Genomic DNA, 27,368 nt, shown 5'->3' on the forward strand with positions numbered 1-27,368 from the left:
TTACATCCATGCACACTCCATGCTTTCAGTTCTGCACAGATCCTCCAGATCCTTCCTTAAAGTCCAGGAATTTACTGCACCCAAATTTTTAGTATCAGAGTCACAGAACAGATCATTCTGTACCTGTATTATAATGAATGTGATTATCTGAGGATGTCTTGGAAATCTATTATGGTTGCAATGAAAAAACTGCAATGACACAGCGGGAACCAAATGCCATTGGTTGCTTGGAGGTGTAGACGTGACCTCCTGGAGATCAATGTGTACTATTTACCATTAAAGCAACTTTTTCTTTTTTTCCTATGAACAAACAAAGCTTTAAAATAAAATGGTGAAATCTGTTTTTCCAAAAAAGACTAATAATGACTGCTGGGGCTTTATGACATGGAATAAAGCCATAATTCCTTAAATGTATATAGCTCAACATATACTATAGCACATTACTTAGTATATACTTTCCATCATGTTAGCCACAGGTTTACCCCAAAAATCTAACCCTAATCCTAACCCTGACCAGTGATCTCCCCAGCCCCTTTTAGATGGGCACACCACCCGGCACTTTCAAGTAATCACAGGGCTGTTTTTGGGTGGTCACAAGAATACAGGGTCTGGGGAGTATACTGTCTGACCCTAATATACCCAACCTCTAACCTATCTCAAATACTTAAGTCCGTGTCAAAATGCCACCTTATTGAGAGGTTGGCACTGAAAATTCCTGCTACTAATAAATTTAAAGAACAGTGTATTAACATAAAAGAAAACTTTTTTAGAAGTTCTTTATGTGACTTTATTTAATTAGAACTTTAAATCAGACTAAATCCCTAATGACAAAATTCCAAATTTTGTATCACTTCTCCTGTTGCATTAAGTGATTCTCAGTCTACCTGCTGCATTCTCTGCAATATAAAAATACATAAAAAATCAGCATATAGAAGCTGCAGCATTTGGTAAGGCAGAGTGCCGGGGAGACCGGGGAAATGTAAGGTCAGGAGGGGAATCAGTTTGCTGGAGCCCATCCACAAATAATGAAAAGTTTTGTGTAAACTGTTCCTTTAAGATGAATAAAGTAATTTAGGAATAGTTTCATTCTCATTCTTCTGAAGGCCATCCAAGGACAGACTTTGGTGGCACTTTCCCCTCCAATGTGAATTGTGTACATAGGGCACAGGGTCTGCAATTGTTATAACACTCAGCAGCTTCCTGATCAGCCCAGTCAATAGAAATCAATAGAAATCATTACAAATCAATAGAAATCATTACAAATCATCGTGTGATCTATAGAGGAATAGATTTCTGTTTTTTCCTCTGACATCTGCAGCATATTAGAGAGACATAGCCGGTATCTGAGCAATGCCCCCCATACAAAATGACACAATACAATGCAGGAGTGAGATTGTTGCACGTTGTGTTGTTGTGTATGATTGTGTTTATAATGTTGTAATGATAAATTGTTTATTGATGAGGAATCCTCCGCTTCCTGCTGCTAGACTTTGTGATTTCCCAACATCTCACATGCAGCTCATAGCAAACAAGGGGGGCTGTGATGTCAAATCTATTTATGGAAGGAGAACATAAACTAAAAATATTTATTAGAGATCTCCCAATGTTTTCATCCAAACCCTCATCCTGGGATTCACTTTGGTTTGATTACAAATCTCCTTATTCATCTGCATTGTCATTTCCTTGTGTGTGGGCCCCCATAGCATCCCATGGCCAAATCCAATCTCAGAGGAGATGCTCATAATATAAACTTATACATTCACTATATAACATTCACCATATAACATTCACATACATTCACCATATTCCATTCACATATATACTCATACATTCACTATATAAAATTCACATCTTAAATTCTTCCTACATTCAACATACACCATTCATATTCATTCACCATACACATACATCTTCATACATTCACATACATTCACCATACACATATTTTCTTCATACATTCACATACATCCAAATACATTCATCATATACCATTCACATACATCCTCATACATTTCCCATACCCATTCACATACATTGTCATACATTTCCCTTTACGCCATTCACATACATTGTCATACATTCACCATACATCATTCACATACATCTTCATCCATTCACCATACACCATTCACATACATCCTCATACATTCACCATACACCATACATCTTCATACATTCACTATACACCAGTCACATACATTCACCATACACAAACATTCACTATACACCATTCACATACATCTTCATACATTCCCCATACGTTATTCACATACGCTCACGATACACCATTTACATACATCCCCATACGTTCACCATACAACAATCACATACATCCTCATACATTCACCATACAAAATTCACATACATCCTCATACATTCACCATATACCATTCACATACACATACATTCACAGGCATCCATTGCTTCATATACACAGTGGATGAATATCTAATTAATTTGTAGTATTCAGCAGAATAGATGGATGGCCATCAGACAGATCGGGTGAATTGTTCATCTGTACGACACATCAGAAACAATCGAGTGAAAACTTAAAACTTCTTTCTGGGTTTATCTTTCCCCCTGTGTGTGCCCCTTTTTAATGTACAGCTCTGCATATTATGTTGGCGCTATATAAATCATGTTTATTAATAATAATATTATTAATAATATTATTCGGGGATGTTCTGCCATGGGTTTGTATGAGGTTCCTGATGGCAGCAGATTTCCTGCAACCAGCGCTGGGCAATGGGCACAGCTGATTGGTGGTTGTTGGACGTTACACACAGCTGTCATACAATTCTTTGTGTTTTGATTGGCTGATTTATTTGATTTGTTACATGGCGGTGATGACATTGTGTATTAGTAGCTTTAGTCATTCTCCAGCAGTTACCAGACAGTAACTTTGATTCTGATTGTACAATCTGCTTTCAATTTGCCATCAGCCATTTTGTGCAAAGGTCACCTTTGGATACAAACCCAGTGAATGTTTTTTCATTGTTTGCAATATTGTGCATCGGTAAAGCTGCAGACGTTACCCTACTGATTTTGTGGTAATTTCCAGTGACAGGAGGATGAACGAGTGATGTACACACAGAGCTGTGTGGAGGGGAGGAGGAGGACGAGCAGGAGGCTCCCCGCTGCTTCCCCCCCCCCCCCCCCAGGGAAATGACAGTACTCATCTGCCATGGTGGATCCCTAAATTACATGGGGGGGGGGTTTGTGTGCATTAGATTTTTCTATAGACAATCGTGGTGACAACTATCCAACAACATGTGTACCTAGCTGTAGTTTAGCTGTAGGCAGTGGGAACAAGGGAATCCCAAGGTTCCTCCAGAGCTTGCTGGGGGTTGAGCAATGAGCAGTTTGCACCTCTGCGGTCAGTGTAAGTGACACCAATGATGTTTTTGACTATCTGTAAGAGTGACATTCTTCCCACTGGCCAGCAATGTAAGAGGAATTCCTCCCACTGACCACCACACTAATATACTGTGAGCTGTGGATATAATAATGATATAAAAGGTGTTCCCGGAAAACCTGAATGTTATTTGAAGAGTTCCTCTATGTTTAAAAGTCCAATCTATAGCTGGGGGAAAGTTGCAAGGGTTAATTCACTTGGCATGGATGATTGTTCACTTTGCAAAAAAAAAAATACTTTGCAAAGAAATTATTAATAATATTATTAAACCAATATATGATTTATATAGCAACAACATATTACGGAGCACTGTACATTAAATAAAACTTTTTTTATCTCCCTCTGGAATAACTATGTCCATAGTGTTTAATATCTCGGATATGTTTATTTCCCTGGTGCTTGCACTTGATTTCTTTTTTTCCACCTGACTTAATATGTAAAAAGTTACAAATGACAGACAGATACAGACAGTGACACAGGAGGAGGAGAGAATCCTGCCCCGAAGAGCTTACAATCTAAGATGTGGGGGAAGAATCACACAATAGGAGGGGGAATCCTTTTTTTTTTGCACATAATTGGATGATAGGTCAGCAAATTTTTATCTCATTTGCTAAGCTAAGAGCTCAGCAAGAAGTCTATCCACTTAGTAGGCTAGCAGCTTGTAGTAAATCAGCCCTGTTATCAGCAGCATTCGGGCTGTCCCAGTCATTTCTATAATACCAAAGCCCAGATGATTGTCCATGTGTTGCTGGGACTTGTAGTGCCATGTGAGGAGCGCTCGGTCGCCCCGCGTAGCGCTCCTCCTTTTACCTGCCGGGCAGATAAGTGGACAGCGGGCAATGTGACGTCACGTCGGTGGGCGGGGTCTGAGCACTTCCAAGAAAGAAGCCGGCCGGGGAGATGCAGAACAGGGGGGTGAAAAAGGAGAAAGAGGGAGAGAATAAAACTAAAGGGGAGGAGGTAGATGAAAGGTGGAATCATCAGAGACAGAGGGAGGAGAGCTCCGCATTCACTATATATAGAAGAGTTTAACCACAGAGAAATCAGAGCGCAGACATCGCTAGCCCGACGATTAGATCGCTACAAGTCTCTTCCTTTAACTTTGCATCTATAGGGACATCGGAGCTCAGGTGAGGCTGTGTGTAGGGAGCAGACACCGATCGCTACAGTCTGCACGGTGCCCCGACTTTTCCCATTGCATTGATGGGGGGACTTGGGGTTAAATTGGGGTGTTAACTGTTTGTGCTCTGGAATATGTAACATTGATGTTTGTGGATTGCAATGACTAATGTGATGGAATTATTGGTTTATCATGTTGGATATTAATGTGCAGCAGGTGCTCATACAAGCAGGTGCAGGACCCTGGCTCTGGACTGTATGATGTGATCATGATTTGTGTTGATGGTTGTCTGTCATGTATTAGGTTTATTAAGGTTGGCACCGATCTATTGCACATAAGGAAAGTCAAGGCAACAGGTGGGTGACCCTCTTGCAAAGCTGCTTTTTTTCTTTCTATTACTGTACAAGCTGCTCCTCATCTCAGCACTGTGATCTCCTATATAGAAGCTTGAGACTTCTATAACCTTGCATAAACTCCCCTTCTCCTCTGTGCTATCAGCCCAATTCAGCAAGTGTGCAGTGTGTCAGATGACTATGTATTGCAGACAGATGCCCTGATAAGAAGCCATATCTCATCCCCTGGCACCCTGGGCACGATGGAAGGAGGTCCGCCGTTATAGGACGTGGTGTTGCCCTCAGGCTCGAGTCTTCAGCTACTTTCCACTCTTTGCTCATTCAGGATGGAGGTAATTACCCCTGGGGGTAGGTGGGATGTGGTCTCTTGGGGTGGCTTGAATCTTTGCATAAGACAGTGATATCTGCTAGAAAGATACCTACCTGACTTACACCTAAGTTATTTTCCTCTTCTTGCCATCACATCACAGGTTGGCCATGTCCTGGTATTGTACTTTCCACTCTTTAAGGATGAATGTGATTACTCTTGGGCAATGTGGGGTATAATCTGTCAATTTATAGGGTGGCCAGATCTTTCCAATAAACAATGATATCTTCTATAACATACCTACCTGACCTACACATAAGCTGTTGTCTTCTTCTGGCCATCACATCACCGGTTGTCCATATCCCGGTACTGTAGATTCTTGTTTGCGCTTTTCACTCCTTGCTCATTCAGGATGGAGGTTACTGCCCCTGGGGTATGTGGGGTATGGTCTTTTAACTAATGGGGTGGCTAGATCTTTCTAAAGGACAATGATATTTGCCTGACCTTCGCATAAACTGTTGTCTCCTTCTGGCCATCACATAACCGGTTGTCCTAGCACTGTAGAGCCTTGTTTGCACTTTTTACTCTTTCCTCATTCAGGATGGAGGTAACTACCCATGGGGTATGTGTCCCTTAATTTATAGGGTGGCCAGATCTTTCCATAACAAGATAATATCTGCTGTAACATACCTACCTGACCTACACATAAGCTATTGTCCTCATCTGGCCATCACCACTTTGGTTGTCCATGTCCTGGCACTGTAGACTCTTGTTTGCACTTTTCACTCTTTGCTCATCCAGGATGGAAAAAACTACCCCTGGGGGTATGTATCCCTCAATTTTTAGGGAGGCAAGATCTTTCAATGCTATAAGATACCCACCTGACCCACACATAAGTGCTGTCTTCTTCTGGCCATCACCCTACCGGTTGTCTATGTCCTGGCACTGTAGAGTCCTGTTTGCACTTTTCACTCTTTCCTCATTCAGAATGGAGGTAACTACCCCTGGGGTTTGTATCCCTCAATTTATAGGGTGGCTAGATCTTTCCATAAGACAATAATATCTGCTGTAAGATACCTACCTGACCTACACATAAACTGTTGTCTATGTCCTGGAACTGTAGATTCTTGTTTGCACTTTTCACTCTTTGCTCATCTAGGATGGAAGTAACTACCCCTGGGGTATGTATCCCTCAATTTATAGGGAGGCAAGATCTTTCAATGGTAAAAAATAGAGATAATGGAGATAATGACCCCTGGGGGTTTGTGGGGTATGGCCTCTTAACTAATGGGGTGGCTAGATCCTTCTAAAGGACAATGACCTACACATAAGCTTTTGTCTTCTTCTGGCCATCACATCACCGGTTGTCCATGTCCTGGTACTGTAGATTTTTGACTGCACTTTTCACTTTTTGCTCATCCAGGATGGAAGTAACTACCCCTGGAGTAGGTAACACTCAATTTATAGGGAAACAAGATCTTTCAATGCTAAACGATACCCACCTTACCCACACATAAGTTGCTGTCTTCTTCTGGCCATCACCCCACCGGTTGTCCATGTTCTGGCACTGCAGAATCTTGTTTGCATTGCAAGTAACTGGAGCTATTTTCATGCTGCTTGATTTCGGATGAATTTAAACTTTCACCAGCTGCCCCAGTGATCTGTCGTAGGTGAAGCATGAACTGCGTGCTGCCAAGAACACAAATTAGCAATGCTTAATCTGTCTTGTAGACAGCTTGTAAATACTGCGACCTAACACGGGTTCTCTGTTATTTTCATGTCTTAAAAAGGAAAAGGAAATATTTGGATTTGGTGCAAAGGAGATATTTAACATGCGGGAAGCTATTATCTATGTACTTAGACCTACCCTGGCCATATTGGACTTATACAGGTCATAAAATATTAAAAATTCTGCACAGATAAGTCATCTAAAGTGGCCATCAGTAGGCTGCATTGCAAACTTCTATTGTCTTTACATTTCTATATCATAGGATTTTTTCTTTGCATTGAGTATTTTTTTATGTTTTACTGTTCATAAAGCCCATCTTTCTATTTCAGGTACTTTAGTCTTTGCAGATGACCAGATACCAATTACATTAAGGACTCAATATATTCTAATTAGAAATGGTGGCTCACTGCATATCGGCTCCCCACAATGTCCCTATGCCTCCAATGCCACCATTTCTCTTTATGGAAAGTCAACCGATGGGCATGACGTAGAAGATTTTGGAAAAAAGTTCATAGGAGTGGACAGAGGTGGGATACTGGAGCTACATGGAAGAAGACCTTTATCTTGGACATTGTTAGATGCAACCTTGTATCCCGGGGGGCTCCCCTCTGGATCCTACAAGTGGGAGAAGCAATGGGGCAGCCGGGGCATCAATATCAGGATCATTGATCCAGAAACAGGGCAGGTTCAGGCTGCCGATCGGTTTGATACGCACATGTTCTTGGAAGAGGGGAAGAGGCTAGAAGACTTCTTGGCCAAGCAGAGTCCAGGCAAAGTGGTGGCTGCAGCAGTGGGAGACTCGGCAGCAAAGAGTTTAACTCCAGACGTGAGAAGATATTTGAGAGAAACCTTCAATAGTAAATACATCTATCATCTCGGTTACAGGTAACGTACACACATTACCTTATGTGACGTCAGTGCTTTAAACACATATTGTCACTTATTGTTGTCTGTTAATGTGCACATACCATTGTATGAAGGAAAATTTATTCTTCAGATGTTGTGAAACTGCATGTCCTTATATGCCCCATGTATCTGTTCTGTCTATAATACTCCAAAACAGCCTTTCTCAACAAGGGGAAACTCTTGAAATAACATTTAGGTCTTGGAGAACCCCCGCTATTATTACTATATCCACGGCTCACAGTATATTAGTGTGGTGGTCAGTGGGAAGAACGTCTCCTATATTGCTGGTCAGTGGGAAGAATGTCACCCTTATAGATAGCCAAAATGATAATTTGTGCCACTTAAACTGACCTGAGAGTCACAAATTGCTCCATTGCTTAAGGAACCCCCAGCAACCTCTGGAGGAACCCTGGTTGGGAAGCATTGTTCTATAGATTTTTATTATGTATTGTAGGGTATAACTTTTTGGGCATTCATTCTTCTGTACATGTGCTCAATGCAACTCTACTTTCCACTCCTTACTAGTAACAAGACTAAAATCTCCCCCTGTCTACTGAACGCCCCATCCAGAATAAGAGCACCTGCCCAGACTAAGAGCTGTCCAGTGAATCTGTTCTATTTCAAGGCAACCTATGCAGGAACCTTGCGGCTTAGAGATATCCAGAGCCCAGCTACAAACCTTATACGCCCTGTAATAAATCAAGAATGTAGCATGACTGGTAAGAGCTGGGCATCTGGCTGCAAGAGAAAGATGGCAATTCCCCGATAGATCCCTACCAGTAGCCTATGCAAATGGGGTGGCTACTTTGTGCCCATTGCAACCTTATTACTGACAATAAAGGAGATGGTGCAAATCTTTTGCCATGCCTTGAGCATCATTTCACCCCAACCCATCTCTTCTTTAGGATGTCCCATTAAATATGATCAAGAGTAGAGTCAAAGGATTCTGGGTTCATGAAGAACTTCTCTTGGCAGCTCACCATCTCCATTGGCCACATCACCCATAGACTTTTTTAAGACATTCCCTCTTCAACTTTAAGTCCAACTAAGCAATAACTCTCCAAAAGGACAGGCTTTCGGAGAGATCTTGCTTGGTTGAAGAGATTTTGCTGGTTGGAGAGATTTTGCATGTCCTTGTAGTGTTTTTTTTTTTAAAGTCATTTGTATTGACGGTTACCATGGAACAATAGTCTGCAGAAAAATGTTATTGAAACCACTTAACATTAAGTTTTATTTTTTTGTTGTACTATACAATTATTATTTCTCCCCTCTGGTGCTAAAATCTTATCTACAGATGTACAAACACACTTATGTAACTACATTAAGTTTCTCTGGGACAAATATGTTGAGTGGAACACTTATAGGTTGTTGACTGGTCTGCTCAATAGTCTGCATAGCTAGTTTGTACAGGTCTTGTGTGTTTGGCACATTGCTTATGGACATGTCTAGGCTTATGTTTATTAAGATTAATGCTAGAAAGTGAAGCTCAATACTTGGTGTAAGTGCTGAGTGGTCTGACTGAGCCATTGAGAGAGAGAAAGTCTAACCGAGCACAGGCAGGACGTCTGGGAGCCAAAGCAGGTCTACCATGGACAGCTCCCGGGTTGCTGATAAGATATCAGGACCAGATAGAAGCGTGAACACTCAGGTACATGGATGTCATTTCATGAGCTAAAACATGACAAAAATTCGAGGAATGTAACAAGAGGACCAGACTAGTCCATAATAATACCTGTGCAATGCTTATTCAGGCTGCCATTGCTAGCGATCCCCCTCTCCCTTATCACACAATTTCACTCTAATGTATATTGCAATAAATATTTACTTAGCGTTTGATGAATTACAGGGTTGAGTGGATTTAAAACATGCAGGGAATTCCATTATTTTGTGTTCTGCTCATAATAATTTGAGGCTCTGACAGCTTAATCCTATGAGGCTTTTCTTGTGTAATTATCCATCTGTAAGTAATGTGGTTATATAAAAGAAATGACTATTGATTGCCATAGGGGTAGAAAGACATGACAGTCTTATTATAAGGGTAGGGCTGGCACGGCAGGTATTGCCCCAAGGCCAGGCTTGTTTAACAAATGAGGGCTGGCACTGAAAGGTTAAAAGGACATCACTTATACAGTATTATATTTATTCTTCATACCACCTATGTAGCAGTCCAATCTGATATTGTAATGCGACACATGGGAAAATAAAATTTATCAAAAGCAAGTTGGCACCAACAAAATGAGGTTTCATATATACTACAGTATTAAACAATTAAAATGTAAAAAAGGCAGCACGGTGGCTCAGTGGTTAGCACTCTGGCCTTTGCAGCGCTGGGTCCCAGGTTTGAATCTCAGCCAGGACACCATCTGCATGAAGTTTGCAGCTCCTTCTTGTGTCTGCATGGGTTTTCTCCCACATCCCAAAAACATGCAGTTATGTTAATTGGCTTCCGCCCAAAATTGACCTTGGACTACATTAATAACCTGTGACTATGGTAGTCATTAGATTGTAAGGTCCTTTGAGGGACAGTTAGTGACATGACTATGGACTTTATACAGCGCTGTGTAATATGAGGGCGCTATAAAAATACATGTAATAATATTTATTCTTTAAAATTGCGACAGCAATTAAAAAAAAAAATAAATAAAATTTAATAAAAAAACAGAAAAACATACAAAAAATTATTTCAATAATTGTCCATACTAAATCATGCACAAGATTATTGCTTTCCAAAAGTGGTTACGCGTTTCACAGAGCTTTCTCTATTTCAAGAATCAAGTTTAGAAATTCAATTTATTTCTAGCCCTATAAAGTCAAATATTGTTACGGGTTGGGGAGACTTTATTGACAGTGGAATGACAATTGGCAGATTTTAGCCATAAGTCAGGGAAATTCACTCAGTAAACCAATAGGACACAGAGGAGGCTTTTTTGACTAACACATGGGCATCTATAAGGGTCTCTGCCCTTAGGCCGGGCATTTATTTTTAAAAGTTTTAGAGCATCCAGTGGCCAATTGTGTGCAGAAACTGCTTAGTACATTTCAATTGAAACCTTCAATCTCATACAGGGAAAATAAAAAAATGATCAGCACATGCTTGATTCACTCCATTTTACACTTGTATACATAAATTGTACCAGTGAAATTTTTTTTTTCATTTATCTCTTTTTAGTCCATTCATGGCACCATTGAAAACAATTTGTTCTATCTTATTGATAGTAAGTGGTTAAGTGGTTTGGAGGTTTTGTTAGATGATTTCACCCAAAGTTCACCAAACATTTTTGTCATTGGATTCAATTAGAAAATGTAGAAGTAAGTATATGGCAATTAGAAAACGTAGGAATTAAGTTATGTGAGTGAATGTTAACCTAAACATTTTCTAATTGAATCCCATATGAAAATTACATTTTGCATAATATTTGGGTAAATCTAAACATTTATTATTGACTCCTAAGTAGAGCGCTGTATTGGCTAATGCAAACATTGGGCTTGTAAGTGCAAAAACATTCCTATTGATCATCACACTGTGAGAAACACAGGACTATCCTGTGTAGTGTATTATCTGGAGGTTAGCCCTCCCAGTCCTTATCTTGGGACTACAAAATGATTATCCATGTAGAGATGAAAAAGTTGGTGAATCTGGGAAGTTTGGATGAAGAAAATTTGGCACAGTGAATACTGCTCCATCTATAGCAAAAAAAATGTAAAAGATGGGCAGCATGGTGGCTCAGAGGTTAGCACTCTAGCCTTTGGAGCGCTGAGTCCCAGGTTCAAAACTTGGCCAGGACACTATCTGCATGGAGTTTGCAGGTATCTGCGTGGGTTTCCTCCAGGTACACCAGTTTCCTCCCACATTACAAAAACATGCAGTTAGGTTAAGTCTTCCCCCTGAAATTGAGCTTAGTCTGTATTAAATACATATAACTATGGTAGGGACATTAGATTGTGAGCTCCTTTGAGGGACAGTTAGTGACATGACTTTGTACAGCCCTGCGTAATATGTTGGCGCTATATATATACTATGTAATATTAGATGGAGCTGGCAGGGTAACAAGTATTTTTTCGTTCTTGCAAGGTCTTTAAAGGGTCAAATTATTGGTCATGTCCCTGACGTGGACATTTAATACACATCTATAGATAACCCTTCCTGTACAGTGTAAGGAATGTTTGCACATGTCCCAGCTCACCTGCAGCCTTTCAGCCGGCCTTGTGTAAGTACACAGATGCCAGGAGGGAAGAGAATTGTTTTTACGTGTGCTGAAAAACAAATCAATTATGTCTCTTTTTAGTTTGACAAATTAAATGAATTTTGTACACTTAGTAAACCGTGTCAAAAAAAGTGCTGTCCATATTGCTGATTGCTCAAATGAGCTGACACTTCAATCTTTTCACACACACATGGCACGTTGTGAATAAACCTGCCAACCCTCCATTGTACACCTAAAGTATATATTTATTATGTTTTATCATCAAAGAATTACATTTGTATTCATTTCATTTTTAAATATTCTGTCTTCTAGAAAGGTTTGGAGTTTTTTGTTATGATTTCACCCAGGGTTCATCAAACTTTCTTTGTCATTGGATTCAATTGGATAAGGTAGTTTAGGTATATGAGAATTAGAAAATGTGTGAATCAATTTTTATGAGTGAAAGTTGATTTAACTTTTTCTAATTGAATCCTATGTAAAATTGTGCACATTTTGGATAAATGTGAACATTTATAAATAGACTTCTAAGTAATTCTCTTTATTGGCTAAACTAAAGGTAGTAAGGATGCAAATGTAAGTTAAATTTGCTTCTATGCTTTCTCTTATACCTTCCCTAATCATCATGCTAGGGAAATTAGGAAATAAAACTATCAAGCTTAGATGATTGAAAAAACTCAATCCATGAAATGAAAGGAATGGGCTAAGGACAGTCAGACTGTGGAGCAAAGAGTTAGATGATGCTGAATGACCGTCATGCAGGAAATAAGGGAATGGGGGCTCTAATATTATTAATAATATTATTTTATTTTTAGTAATTATAATAAACAGGATTTATATAGCGCCAACATATTACGCAGAGCTGTACAATAAATAGGGATTGCAAATGACTGACAGTGACACAGCAGGAGGAGAGCACTCTGATCTGTTGCAGCTTCTAAGACACACTGTGGGAAGCTCACAGTATGAACTATAATCCAAGTAAGAATTTTCAGTCTGGGAGAGGAGCTGTACAACTGAGTATGACCGAAGGGAAGGCTGGAGGGCAGCTTTATGTTACTGCAGCAAATACAGTCATGGCGTAGTCTGAAACCCTTATCTGCATACTTCTTTGAAATCAGTGACTTATAAGTTTATGCACTGGCATTAATGGCTGGAAAACTGACCTTTTTGATATTAGAGATCAGTGATATCTAGATAGATATTTACAACGTTCAGTTCTTTTTTGCTCATTATGCTCAATGAGTTGATTTTCTAAAGTTCTCCAAGGCTGGAGAGGATACACTTTTATCAGTGAACCTGGGTGATCCAAGAAATCTGCAATGGATCTGGTCCAGGTTTGAAAACAAAGAGCAACTGACGTTGAAGAAATCCATTGCTGGTTTGCTGGATCACCCAGCTTCACTGATAAAAGTGTATCCTCTCCAGCCTTGGAGAACTTTAGAAAATCAGGCCCAATGTATTCAAAGTGTATGTGAAACAGGACTTCTTTCTAGATAAATCTTTAATATTCTTTAGAGATAAATCTTTAATATAATGTTTTCCATGTTATGACTATCAGGCAACCTTGGGCTTTGGTCGGTGTGCTTGGAGAAGGTCCACTAAAAGTATCTGAGGATAAAAAACAGTACGAGAACAATGGAACAACTGGGCTGGCAATCGCAACAAGAGAATTTCAGACCTATGGAGGACTTCATTTTACTGTTACTGCCTACAGCGGCTGGAATAAAGGTAACATGCAAAACAATTTACATTCTAAAGGCAATAAATACACAATACATAGCATAGTATTAGTTTGGGAATATAGAAAGTTCATAGAATGTTGTACTTTGTGATGAAGGAATGTACGGCATTTAGATTGTGTATTCAATAGAAAGCCATCCCAGTGATCTCCCGGCACTTTTTAGTTGGGCGCACCACCCGGCACTTTTCAGTAACCACCCGGCTGTTTTTGGGTAGTTACTGATGAGTTGGGTCACAATACGCGGGCTGCCACTCACAATTTCTTCCCATCTGGCTCCAAAAAATTTGGTTGAGCACTGCATCCTATATAGTACCCTTGTTGGTTGGCATGCTTGGACTATATAAACAAAAAAAAACAAAAGTGTTATAATACAGCAGATAGAATGTTTCTGCGATTTTCCTGTTGATGTATTTTCATAGCACAGATGCGTTTCCGTCACTGACTTCTCTCGCAGGGCATTAACACCTCCGCTTTGACCCATTAGGCGTTCCGAGGAATGGATTCAGAGTGGCGGTGTCCAGGGGCATCATTCTGACATTAGCGGATGACGTTACCACCTGGTTGCCTGGTAACAGAATAGTCGTGGCGAGTACTGATTACTCAATGTACCAAGCCGAAGAATTCAATCTGCTTCATTGCCCTGAATGTAAAAGCAACCAGGTCAAAATTGATGGTAAGGAAAACAAGAAAAGCACTCCTTTGTGTAATAACATTGGAAAGTATCCAGCGCTTTCTGGTATGTTAGACTTTTATCTGTAAAATGCATAAATATATATATATGTATTAATAAATGTCTAATATAAAATTAAAGCTTCATGCCCCATGGGGTGTTTATGTTATTGGCCATTTTAGACTGAGCAAGGCTAACCAAAAACTCCCTCCATTGTCCTACTGTAGTTTTATAGGCCTGAGGAAAAATTATTATATTATTGTGATTAATTTATAATATTTATATTACACAGCGCTGTACTTTGTAATACTGTAATTTGACCCTTTAAAGACCTTGCAAGAACAAAAAAATACTTGTTACCCTGCCAGAAATCCAGCCAGCTCCATCTAATATTACACAGTATTTATATAGCGCCAACATATTACGCAGCGCTGTACAAAGTCCAAAGTCATGTCACTAGCTGTCCCTCAGAGGAGCTAAAAATCTAATGTCCCTACCATAGTCATATGTCATTAATACAATCTTGGGACAATTTTTTTATGGAGGACACCAATTAACCCCCCTGGCGTTCCAAATCTGCCTGTATTTTTATGCAAAAAGCGTTACATTGTTTTGCATGGAAATTTATTTTACGTTGTAGGCCTATAATTCTTAGGCATAACTCACCGCAATATGTCCAAAATTTAATAAACTTAATTAATTTATTATTAAAAAATAAATAAAATTATGAATAATGAATAAATGAAAAAAAATCTGTTAAAATAAGATTGCTTAAAAATACTGAAACATATTACTGTATAGTAATGTATATAATATATATATAAAAAATGAAATTATATATAAATTATATAAAGATTTTTTTGTATTGGACTCAAAAAAGCTATTTTGTACTGAATCCGATACAAAATTATTTGAATTTCCCGCCGCACCTCCCGTCGCCACCGGGAAATCCCAGAGATTGTCAGTGCAGTCGCCGGGAGAAGATGGAGAGAAGAGGACGCTGCCCGAGGACGTGCAAGGCAAGCAGGACGCCGGGGGACGCTGATGGGACAAGGTAAGTGTTTTTTTTTATTGTTTTTAGCTACCCCGAGTGAGGCTCGGGGTTACCGCTTTTTGCGGGTAAAATCCACCCTTGGGATAACCGCCAAGGGGGTTAACCAATTAGTATGTACTTTGGGATATGTGAGGAAATCAGAAAGCCTGGAGGAAACCCATCCAAACTTGAGAAGAACATATAATCTCCATGCTAATGATTTCCTAGTTGAAATTCATCCCTGGGATCTTAGTGCTTGCAAAGGCATGAGTGTTAACCACTGAGCCACCATGCTGCCTTATCACAATATTCTTATTCTGCCTATTTCTGTTGAAGGTAAATGGCACATTCGGTATATAAAAAATTCAGGCCAAAGAAACAACTATTTCTTTCTTTGAATAACACAGACCTGACTTTTTTCTCCAGGAAGCCCGTTGTATTTGCATGTGGGTGAGGTGATCGATGGGATTGATATGAGAGCAGAAGTTGGACTTCTAACTAGAAATATCGTCGTCAAAGGAGAAATGGAAGATGACTGCTATGAGCCTAATCACTGCCAGTTTTTCAATTATGACACTTTCGGTGGTCAGATTAAGGTAAGGGCAATGGTCCAAACCTCTTATAACATATACTGATCTGGTGTAAGTGCCCATTGTGCTACCAAAACAGCTTTCACCCATTGAGGCACAGACGGCATAGGTCATCTTGTATCTGGGACCAAGATATTAGCAGCCTATCCTCCCACCACTACCAGCCTGCCTTTTTCCACAAATGCACCCAACTATCCACATGACCCAAAAGAAAAGTGATTCATCAGATGGGGTCACCTCCTTCCATTGCTTCATGGACAATATCAGTGTTTAAGGATAAGCATGGGCACCCCGACTGGTTTATGGCTACACAGCCCCATTTGGATCCAGCTGTGATCCGTTGTGTGTTCCGACACCTTTTTCCTATAACCAGCATTAGTTATTTCAGAATTTGTGCCATGGCATCTCTTATAAGGCATTAAACCAGATGTGCCATCAGAATTTGGCTCTTTTTTAACTTCTATCCTTACACGTACCTTTTCTTTTTCTTTTTACCTAGGCTACTTATCTAGTACTGAAAACATTAACTAAATAATAGCAAATGATTTTTAGAAATCCATTCTAGGTTTGCTGGATTACCCAGGATCTCCCATCTTAGTCTATCTTCTCCAGTCTTGGGGAAGTGTTAGTAAATCGGGCCCTTTGATTTGCATTGTAAAGAGCCAACAACACGCAAGGATTTGTGTAGCAAGAAGCTGTATCCTTCATCTGCACAGAACTGTCAGCTATGGGGTGAAACCAATGTATTGCCCATTGTACAGCTATTTGAAACATACATTGCATCTTGTGATCCTGTAGGTGTTCTATATAACAAATGCCCTTTGTCATTTTATGTTCTTCTTTGGCTAAATCATTGCATTTGCTTTTTGCTTATAGATCCTGCAGAATTTTGGTTCTGTGCACCTGTCGGGGGTAGAGGTGACAAAGATGGGGCAGCAGCTTTTGGGGAGTTACCCTGTACATTTCCATATGAATGGTGCCGTAGATGAAGAGGGAGGTTACAGCCCCGCAACATACATTGACAACCTTGCCATCCATCATTGCTTTTCCAGATGTGTCGCTGTTCATGGAACGCACGGTCTGCTGGTATGAGACCTCCAGATTCTTGTACGCCATTCCTATCATTCCTATCATTCTTCTATGCCATTCCATTCTGTAAAACCTCATTGTCTGCCTTTCACAATGTTCAGTTCCTGCTACTTATTTATTACAAATGTAATAAAATCAGATTACACAAAATCCCATTATAATTAGCTGAAAATACTAGATGGCATTTCTTACTTATCCAAGCTTGCTGGTAGTTATTACTTATTCTAAAACTGGTATTTTGGATATCTATTGAAAAAAGAATTTTAGGCACAAATTTAAACACATTTGTGTTTACCTATTACCAAAGGGTATCTCACTTTGCCCAGTCATTCTTGTGATGCACAATGAGCATGGTGCTGATTCATTGACCGGTTAGCAGGTTGGGGTAAAGAAATAATTTATTTTGCTGCATTGCTGAACCAAGATATCAGTATGTCACCTGTGTGCCTATGCAGTGTGCAGGAGATCTGCATTTATCTATTTGTTCAGAGTTCATGTAACTCACTTATTGCATTTCTTTTGTGCTTGTAGGTAAAGGATACTATTGGATATGACACACTTGGCCATTGTTTTTTCCTGGAAGATGGCGTAGAGCAAAGAAACACCTTTTATCACAACCTTGGACTGGTGACAAAGGCTGGGACCATTCTGCCTACAGATCGCAATGAAGCCATGTGTTTAGCCATGCGGGACAATGTGCATGGGGATTATGTGCCTGTACCCAGCACTGACTGCATGTGAGTCGGCTTTAATATAGACACCAATGTAATACATTTCTTGCATGCATTAACAGTGTATAATCCATGCCATCTATGGTGTAGATGTTGACTTGTGTGCAGGGGTGCACTTAGAAATTAGAAAACTTCCCCTGAGCATAACTTTGGATGGGTCACAATGCCCAAACCCGAACTTCTATTGCACCTGGAGGAGAAATGGAAAAAGATGGTGAATTCTGGTACTATTGCTACCTATTTGTACTCCTTGGCACTAGGACCCCTGCAGTGGTAATAGCATGGCTGCAGACTCATTCTCCAAACACACATACACTAAAGCTACGTACACACGTCCAACGGTTCTCATCCGATAATTAAGTCAGGGCCGATATCGGGCGAGAATCGGGCGTGTGTACAGCACCCATCAACTGTCGTCCTAACGACCATCGTGGTGTATCCACGGATGATGGACGACGAACGATTGTAATGCAAGGGAAGGGGGAGAGTGTGCAGCAGGGTGCCGCTCCATCGTTCTCCCCCTCCTCTCTCCATAGAGCAGAATGGCGCTGTATGTACAACACTTGTTCATGCACCGTGCAGTTTTTTGTCGTTGGAAAGGATCGTGAAGGATCCTTTGCAACGACAATAATTGCAGGTGTGTATGCGGCTTAAGGCTATGCACACATGTACAATAATTGTTGTTGGAAAGAATCTTTCACAATCATTTCCAACAACAAATGACTGCATAATGCATGAACGAGTGTTGTACATACAGCGCCATTCTGCTCTATGGAGAGGGGAGGGGGAGAACGACGGAGTGGCACCCTGCTGTGCTCTCTTCCCTTGACTTGCATTACGATCGTTCGTGGATCCGTCAGAATTGTCATTTGGACAATGGGGCGATGAGCACTGTACAAGCGCAAGATTCCCATTCGATATCGGCCCTGAGAAGAATATTGGACTAGAACCATTGCAAGTGTGTACGTAGCCTAACACCAAGGGGCAACAGATGTCAGGCTACCCCTGTGACACCCCTAGTGATAATGGTAGTTACATTCTTGCTTTTGTGTTGGAATTGCTGTGGAAGGGGAACTATAAGAACTGATTTTATTTTGTAATTGTGGTTTGTTGCTCTTCACAGGGCAGTCAGCACATTCTGGATTTCAAACCCTAATAACAACCTGATCGGGAATGCAGCAGGAGGAGCCCAGGTCAGTATGGGATATATATATATATAAATCTTTTGTATAGTCATATTGTGCAGTGCAAGCATTCCTTCTCTCTATGAAGTGGTCAAAGCACAGTTACATCACTCCACATACGTAGAAGATTGAATCATCTAAATTACAGGTACAGATTACAATAGATGTCACAATATTAGGTGACCATGTCCTTTCTCAAACGTAGGGGTCTATTTATAAGGCAATAAATCTGGCATTCACCAAAATTTCCTTGATGAAGAATCAATCACTTCCATTGAAAACACATGGACCTTTAAGAATGTTTGATGAATGTCAGATTCATTTTTTCATAAAAAGACCCAAAAAGACAGATTGTAATCTGTAAAAGTGAATTATTCATTACATTTTCTATAGTGGGCTGCAACACTTATATCTAATTATTCACATGGTTAGTCAGGTTGAAAAAAGACATAAATTTATCAAGTTTAAACACGTGGAATATCAGGCTTATTTAAATCAATAAAAAAAAACATTATGGAATATTTTGCAAATACATAAATCTTCTTGTTGTAATAAATTCATCTTGCCCAAAGCATTACATATATTACCACAATGAAGAAGTAAACTACGCTATGTCAATGTGGTTGTTTTTGGTGTTTCTGGGTCCCAATCATGTGAATGTTTGGCTGCTGAAAGCTGCACTACATAAGAGAATATTGGCTCCCTTCTATAATTCATTTTTTATTCATATGGTCTCTGATCACTTTGTGTATTTTGTTACTATTCTTCCTATGTTGTATTTAGAACACTGATAGTTCTCTCCAACTTGTATACAGCATATACTAGTTCATTACTCTCTTCTCCTGATCTAATCTATAATTTGCAACAACTGTTAATAAACATGATAAAGTTGTATAAATCAATAATATATAAATGGAGCATTTCTAGATTTCCCAATTGTTCTAACATTTACTTATATTCTTCTCTCTTTTTCTTAGTCTTATTGCTTTTCTTTAATTGTCCTTTATTCTTTCCTAAATCATTAAATTGCTAGCTATACAGGAAGTTACTGTTACTCAGACTGTAGTTTATCTCTCCATATAATTATTAATAATGATCATTGTGTATTGTATGACCAGCAACTTTGCAAGTTTATATGTTTACAAACGATGATGTGTGATGAGTCCACATATACGGTACCTATAGTTAACACAGGTGTGTCCCTCACAGGTGTGTGGGTGGTACATAGTCGTTAAAAGTTGTAATGCTTATTTCCGTTGGTCTAGGTATAATTATTTGTAAATAAAAACTATTTAAAGTCATAATAAAATACATGAAGTCATTAAATAGATTGGTGATGTAACACCAGTACATCCATGGAAAGTACAGCCATCCATAACAGCTATAGCAGGTTCTATATGCGGAATAATAAAACAATAATTGCATATGGGCTGTTTACACTTTTATATATAAAGTGTATCTGTGCTGAGATTATGGACTATACATTGTGTGCATATTCCTAACTGGGGGCTCTATTTATAAAGCTGTGAATCTGACATTCACTGAAACATTCTTCTAGGTTTCAATGACAGTAATTGATCTTCCACCAGGGAATGTTTGACCCCTAGCAATTGAAAAAGACCTTAACATACAGCAAGCCATCCCTGACCCATCTAACGGCTTGTTATTAGTGATGAGCAAACACACGGGTTTGGATTGCTGTAGACTTGGCGAACATTCGTTGAAGTTCACCAAACACCTTTGCCGCAAACCTTACAATAGATTCCAATGGTAGCTCTATACTAGGGTACAAATTGGGCAGCATTCCAATTGACCAGTGGTTGGCTGGAGCGGTACCTAGTATTTACCAATTAGAATATGGTTGACAGGTGATTGGCAGATCGTTGATACCTTTGGGATTATTGGCACTCATAAAGTTTTACTCATAAAGAATGTCTGCATCAGTTTTCCAACTTCACAAGTAGTGAACTTTTAAAGTTTGCCTGGAAGTGGCAGCAAACTCAAACCACATCCGTACTTGTAATGTGAAGTAATTCAGTCTCAAAGACTATTAAACATCCAAAAATATATATTTAAATCAATTTCTAACAACTTAGAAACTCCAGTCTGCCAAGATTCTGCTGCAATATAAAATTTTTGCAAGAAAACAAAGGTTTCAGTGCCTTTATTTGATCTTCGAAGACACATTTCTCCACAATGACTATAACTACATAGATGAGTGATGTTTTGTTTTCAAGTGCTTTTGATCATTAAGAATATGTAATTATTTCAGGGTACAAAGCCTGGGCACAGATTCACTTTTTATTATTTAATAGTACAATTATTTTACTTAGAAATACTACCTGTCCCTGCTCATCATGGCTTAAACAACTCTCATTTTCTCCTATTGACTTTCCTATTCAGGACGTTGGCATTTGGTTCATTTTTCATAGAGTGCCATCAGGTCTTTCGGAAGGGCATTACCCAGAGGGCCATTCAGAATTCACCCCCTTGGGGATATTTCACAACAACAGAGTACACTCAAATTTTAAGGTAATTTAATATATTATATATTCTGGCAAACTAAATCATTTCACCTTTTTATGAACGTGCTGTTAAACTCTTATCTTCTAGGCTGGTTTATTCATTGGAAAAGGTGTTAAAGCAACCGAAGCAAATGCAGAAAACCCCCGAGAATATCTGACAGTAGACAATGCACGGTGAGTCTTTGGTTACGTACATGCGTACCATCTGTCTTCACCAGATTGAGATATCCATTGTGCGGGCTGGAACAATATTGTTTTTGTAAAATATCAGTGCTCTGAGAACAGAGTGTCCTGTACTTTAGGCATCTCTGGTTCCTTGAGCATGGATAACCCACATTCTTATTTTTTCACTAAGGGCCTTAAGTCTCTTTTGTAACAGACCAATATTATTTCACATAGAAAAGTATACTACCTGGTATGCACAATCAGCCTGATTTATTAAAGCTCACCAAGCCTGGAGAATATACACTTTAATCAGTGAAGCTGAGTGATCCAACAAACCTGGAATGGATTTCTTAAAAGCCATTTGCCAGATCAACTCCAGGTTTGCTGGATCAAACAGGTTCACTGATGAAAGTGTATTCTCTCCAGCATTGGTGAGCTTTAATAAATCAGGCCCAATGTGTGGATCTTGGTGTTACCAATAGGTGTAAAGGATATGAAAAGGATTCCTCCAGAGGATGCCATTGAACTGTCACTGATTGACCCATCATATGACTATAGTTCTTGGGCCAACAACACTTGGCAGAGTCAGCTGCATGATTCCAAGGACTTTTCTAGCTGTCTGTAAAGGTGGAATTCTGACCACTAAAGTATGGGGGACATTCTTCCCAATGGCAACTCATGAAAACATATTTTCCCATTCATTGGTTATAGCAGGGGATCCTCAACACCTGAAAATTATTTTAGCGTTTCCCTAGTGGTAAAAAGTTTGTGAAAGGCTGGTATATATTTCATATTTACATCAGGATAATTATTATTATTATTATCGAGTATTTATATAGCACTGACATATTACGCAGCACCATTGTTATGTCACTAGCTGTCTCTCAAAGGAGCTCACAATCTAATGCCCCTACCATAGTCATATGTCATCAATACAGTCTAAGGTCAGTTTGAGGGGAAGCCAGTTAACCTTAACTGCATGTTTTTGGAATGTGGAAGAGAACCCACGCAAACACAGGGAGAACCTGCAAACTCCATGCAGCCGTTTTATCTCATTATACATGAAGGCTAGGCTTCCTCCTTTACAGTACTACACAAAATGGGCAAATTATGAGCACAATAAACATTGTGGTGGCATCATGGTTTTGGCATTGTCGTTTAACTCTATTGAAGCAATTCATGAATGAATAGACCATGAGTTGCTTCATAGTGTCTCAAAACCATTATGCAACCACAACGCCTACAAAATGCCAATAAAAAATATACTTTCCCAACCACTCTCATTTGTTTGCATTATAATGAGAAACTTTTATTGTACTCTGATAAATAAATACCATTTTATCCAAAGAAACAAATCTGTTTTTTTCTACTTGGGTGCCTATGCTATCCACCTCATTGCCAAGTTTTTGGAAACTTACCAATTCTTTTATAATGAGAGGGCTTGTTGGTTAATTGGCATCTGTTAGGCAGACAATTGCTACAAAATCCCATTCTTAACCGCATTAAAAATGTTTTTTGTGTGAGCATGGCCTTAGGCTAAGTTATTGTAGTAACTAATCTTCCTTGCCTTTAGTGACTGATGTAATCTCTACCAGTATCACTGCAAAAATATCAAAGAGCAAGCTCATAAAAGTGTGAAAGTTAAATTTAAACGTTCAAGAATATCCAAGCTAGAGGACAAAAATGTATTAAATTGCAACTTACTAGTCTTTACATTTGGTGACTACACAAGTTTTTCCTCTGGACGTACGTCCTTTCTTAAGGTGACAACTGTCAATCAATAGGCCTGGTTTATTAAAGCTCTCCAAGGCTGGAAAGGATACACTTTCATGAGTAAATCTGGGTGATCCAGCAAACCTGGAACGGATCTTATCCAGGATCAAATAATTTTTTGCTAGCAAACACCAATTGACTTTTAAGAAATCCATTCCCAGTTTGCTGGATCATCCAGCTTCACTGATGAAAGTTTATTCTCTCCAGCCTTGGAGAGCTTTAATGAAGCAGACCCAGTGTACTATAATAAAAATTGTATAGACTATTGAAGATGCCGCCATAAATATAATTTTGTATGCACTGTGCTCAGAAAATAAGTCATAAGAAGACAGAAAAGACAGCTGTGCAATGTATTTGTGAACACTGTTGGAGAAACTCACACTGAAGTATACATTGGCTGCCATTGATGATCTCTACTTCTGAAAATGCCGGTTGCCTTCTAATCTACAGGCGTTAATTCCTTCTAAGGCATCGATTCACAACAAGTGTGCCGATCAGGTGTTCTGACTCATCTACATACTTGGTTGAGGTAGATAACTTGGAATGTACTGAAGCCAGAAACAGCTGAGGAGCAGCAATGGCAGCCTACTTATTTCCCAAAGTACACATTTTAACATGCTGTCATGCTAAACCAAGCAAAATCAATCTGAGAGTGGACAGTACTCCACAGAAAAGTCAACCCTCTGTCTTTCAAACCTAATTTGTAAACGTCGTTCTTGGTCTCCTGTCTGGCAAGTCTCACTAGAGAGTTGTTACCATATAATAATAATCACGTCTTAATGCTAAAAGTTTTATTTCCTTCTTTTTCCAGATTCCGTCCTCACCAGGATTCGGATCCAGCTAAACCTCGAGTGCCTGCTCTAATTGACGGCCTTATAGCCTTCAAGAACAATGACCACGGTGCATGGGCCAGGGGTGGGGATATCATCTTCCGGAACTCAGGGTAAGCAAACAAATACATGCTTAGGTATTAAAGAACAGTTCTGGAAAATGGTGATTTAAATGGTTCCCATTGGCATGGCATAGGTTTCCCTCATTCTTTGAGATCAGTAGACCATTTCATGTTTACTGATCTCAAAGAATAGGAGTTGGTCGTCTTTGGCCCCTAATACAGCCCAACTCATTATTCTTTCAAAGGGAATTTTGTTCAGAGTAGTAATCATTACCAAACAGTTACAAATAACTTATGTATAACATAGTTAAATATTTATATATATGTAACAATAAATGTATATTCTTTATAAAAGTAATGAGCATCTTTATACTTATGCTTCTAATACAACATGCACCTGTATGATAAAATTTTGAATAGTAAAGTTTTTCTGTGTTTAAGATGGGCTTTATTTAAAAAGTAAAGAATTCCTTTAAACATACCCTGATGGAGAATCTTTCAGGTGTATGTGTTTATGTCAATTATTGGCAGTAATTTATTCTCCACCAGGAACTGTTTGGAAGAATATCAGATTCCCTGCTTTATAAGTAGGACCCCTAGTGTATAAATGATTCCTAAAATGTTGGCTTGTTTTTTTATATATAATGACCTTTATATATAAATGTTTTAAATTAGATCTGTCTGTGTTGCCCACCAATCTCATACAAACTTTCAGATTTCAATCATCACGTTGGACTGTATTGGCGCTGACTCTGATGAAGACAGATCTTATATGGGATTCATTTATAAATGATGATTGTTAATGAATACTTATAATATTTTATTTTTATATATTTTTTTTATTTTTATAATATTTTATTCTACACGAATCATAACTAATAATGAAATCAGGTCTCATTTCTCATCGTCTTCTGATGGCGTCCATTCTTATTCCATTTCTCCTTTTCTCCCCATCCAGGTTTTCAGACAATGGAATTGGACTTACATTAGCCAGGTAAGAAAAATAATTTCACAAGAATTTTCTAGACTTCGTGCCAGCATGAGAAATACTTCCCACACTGTTATTTGAATAGTGATGCCGAGACTTCTTGGCCATCTTTGTCTCCATACTTGCTGGATTTAGGCCTCATTTGGTTTTGCTTTATTAGTCCTGTCACACAGTGTTTTGCAGAGTGTGACTGTATTTTCCTTAGGAAATGCTCACTTTACTCTTTACATCCTAGTACTGCTCCCTCTCGTCATCACATCTGCAAAGTGAATCTCCACTCCCAGCCCATCAGCGGGCAATGAATGTACAGCTGAGCTTGGTGCGTTCCAGGCTATGAATCACTAGTAAATGTATGCACAACTTGTACTGACTTTTTCCTGTAGCTTACTCCATGGTAATACCTGGCAAATGGCCAGCCGTTTTCACACCTCGTAATTAAATTCCTAGAAATGTTTTGTTTGGGAAGGTGGCGAGCTTAGGATTCGTCTAGTAGTATAGCAGTGTCTATAATAATTTTATAGTGTGCAGTTAGTGTTGCTACTTAGCCCTGAGGAAGCCTTGACTTTAGTTAACAAGAAGCTGTACTCTGGATATAAAAATGGTAAATTCTTTTCTTCCTAAAGAAGCAAATCTCTCTACCTACAGAACATGAAAGTATGGTCATCGTATAAAGTGATTTGGAGTTATTGTACAGCGGGTTTGATTTACTAAAGGCTCTTAACTTGGAAAAGTAAATTGACACCCTGCAAGGGAATATTATTAAATGTGATAAAAATTCACATTATAAATAGTAATTATTTTTACACAGTATTTGTAAAGCGCTGACATATTACACATAGTCATATCTCATTCACACATTCTAAGGTCAATTTTGGGGAGGGGGGGCTAGTTAACTTAACTGCATGTTTTTGGAATGTAGAAGGAAACCAGAGTACCTGGAGGAAACCCACAAAAACACAGGGAAAAACTTGCAAACTCCATGCAGATAATGTCCTGACCAAAATTCAAACCTAGGACTTAGCACTGCAAAGGCCAGAGGGCTAACCACTGAGCCATTGTGCTGCCCCTAATACCCAAAAAAATGCAAGGGAATGTAAAAAAAAAAAACAGATTTTTGCTTGCACAGGATTGGGTAGTTGAAAACACTGTATGATATATCCATATTACTTTATATAATGATAAAAACAAAACTTTCTAATTAGCAAATATCTTCATATAACTGATTTCTATGGGAAATTTAACTTCTGTGGCTCCTCCACTGATGTATATTAAAATATTTAGGTGCTGCGCAGTCTACTTTGTTACTTTATTATAATTCAAAATGAGCTTTCCATTTCAATCTGCAACTGCAGCATCAAAGAATGCAACACATCCTGGCAACATGGAGGTGTTATATACACCGTTGGTTTACAGAACGCCCGCAGAAATGTCATTTATTTTCTGCATCTGTGATTGTATCTGTATTAAGATATGTTATCAAATGTACTCAAGATAGCTCCTTTAGATTAATGCAAACAATTAGAATATGCCACATCCCTTTCAATCTAACATTGCAGGACTTTTTGTTTTGGCTGGGTCATTGGCCTTGAACTTTTAAAGCATATAATTTTCTTGAACACCTCAAACAATATATTTAGAAATTATCCAATGATTTATTTATTTATAATTCATCAAACTTGGTTATAAACATCACAAAAATCCAAAAGTTGGTACATATTAAATCCAGAGGTTAGTACATAATGAATAGGCTAATGATATATCAACGCGTTTCTCAGAACAAAGTCCGCTTCATCAGGAGTTCATTAGCCCATTGAATACAGACATTTACATATTAATTTATGCAAATATTGTATTGACATGTAGAGCACTTACTTCTATCAATAGAGGTGTCTCTACATGTCAATACAATATTTGCATAAAGATAATGCTGAGTTGTTATAATGAATATGTAA

At 38.9% G+C, this 27,368-nt stretch overlaps 2 protein-coding genes across 3 annotated transcripts in view; both read left to right on the forward strand.

The window, feature by feature from the left end:
- The window catches only part of LOC140324665 (cell surface hyaluronidase CEMIP2-like), an 89,812-nt gene that overhangs the window by 26,913 nt on the left and 35,531 nt on the right, over positions 1–27,368 (forward strand). Inside the window, exons 4-15 of the mRNA XM_072402729.1 lie at positions 5,080–5,220; positions 7,254–7,809; positions 13,594–13,763; positions 14,261–14,449; positions 15,906–16,075; positions 16,946–17,155; positions 17,690–17,895; positions 19,013–19,082; positions 21,477–21,605; positions 21,687–21,772; positions 24,348–24,479; positions 25,387–25,422. Coding sequence (XP_072258830.1) covers positions 5,080–5,220; positions 7,254–7,809; positions 13,594–13,763; positions 14,261–14,449; positions 15,906–16,075; positions 16,946–17,155; positions 17,690–17,895; positions 19,013–19,082; positions 21,477–21,605; positions 21,687–21,772; positions 24,348–24,479; positions 25,387–25,422 — 2,095 coding nt within the window. The remainder of the gene's footprint in view (positions 1–5,079; positions 5,221–7,253; positions 7,810–13,593; positions 13,764–14,260; positions 14,450–15,905; positions 16,076–16,945; positions 17,156–17,689; positions 17,896–19,012; positions 19,083–21,476; positions 21,606–21,686; positions 21,773–24,347; positions 24,480–25,386; positions 25,423–27,368) is intronic.
- Positions 4,396–27,368, forward strand: part of CEMIP (cell migration inducing hyaluronidase 1) — a 126,981-nt gene continuing 104,008 nt past the window's right edge. Inside the window, exon 1 of one of the 2 annotated variants that reach the window (XM_072402733.1) lies at positions 4,396–4,545. The gene's annotated coding sequence lies outside the window, so the exon portion shown is untranslated. The remainder of the gene's footprint in view (positions 4,546–27,368) is intronic. The other variant, XM_072402730.1, reaches the window with a different exon arrangement.

The sequence above is a fragment of the Pyxicephalus adspersus genome, chromosome 2 (assembly GCF_032062135.1).
Source record: "Pyxicephalus adspersus chromosome 2, UCB_Pads_2.0, whole genome shotgun sequence".
Lineage (NCBI taxonomy): Eukaryota > Metazoa > Chordata > Amphibia > Anura > Pyxicephalidae > Pyxicephalus > Pyxicephalus adspersus.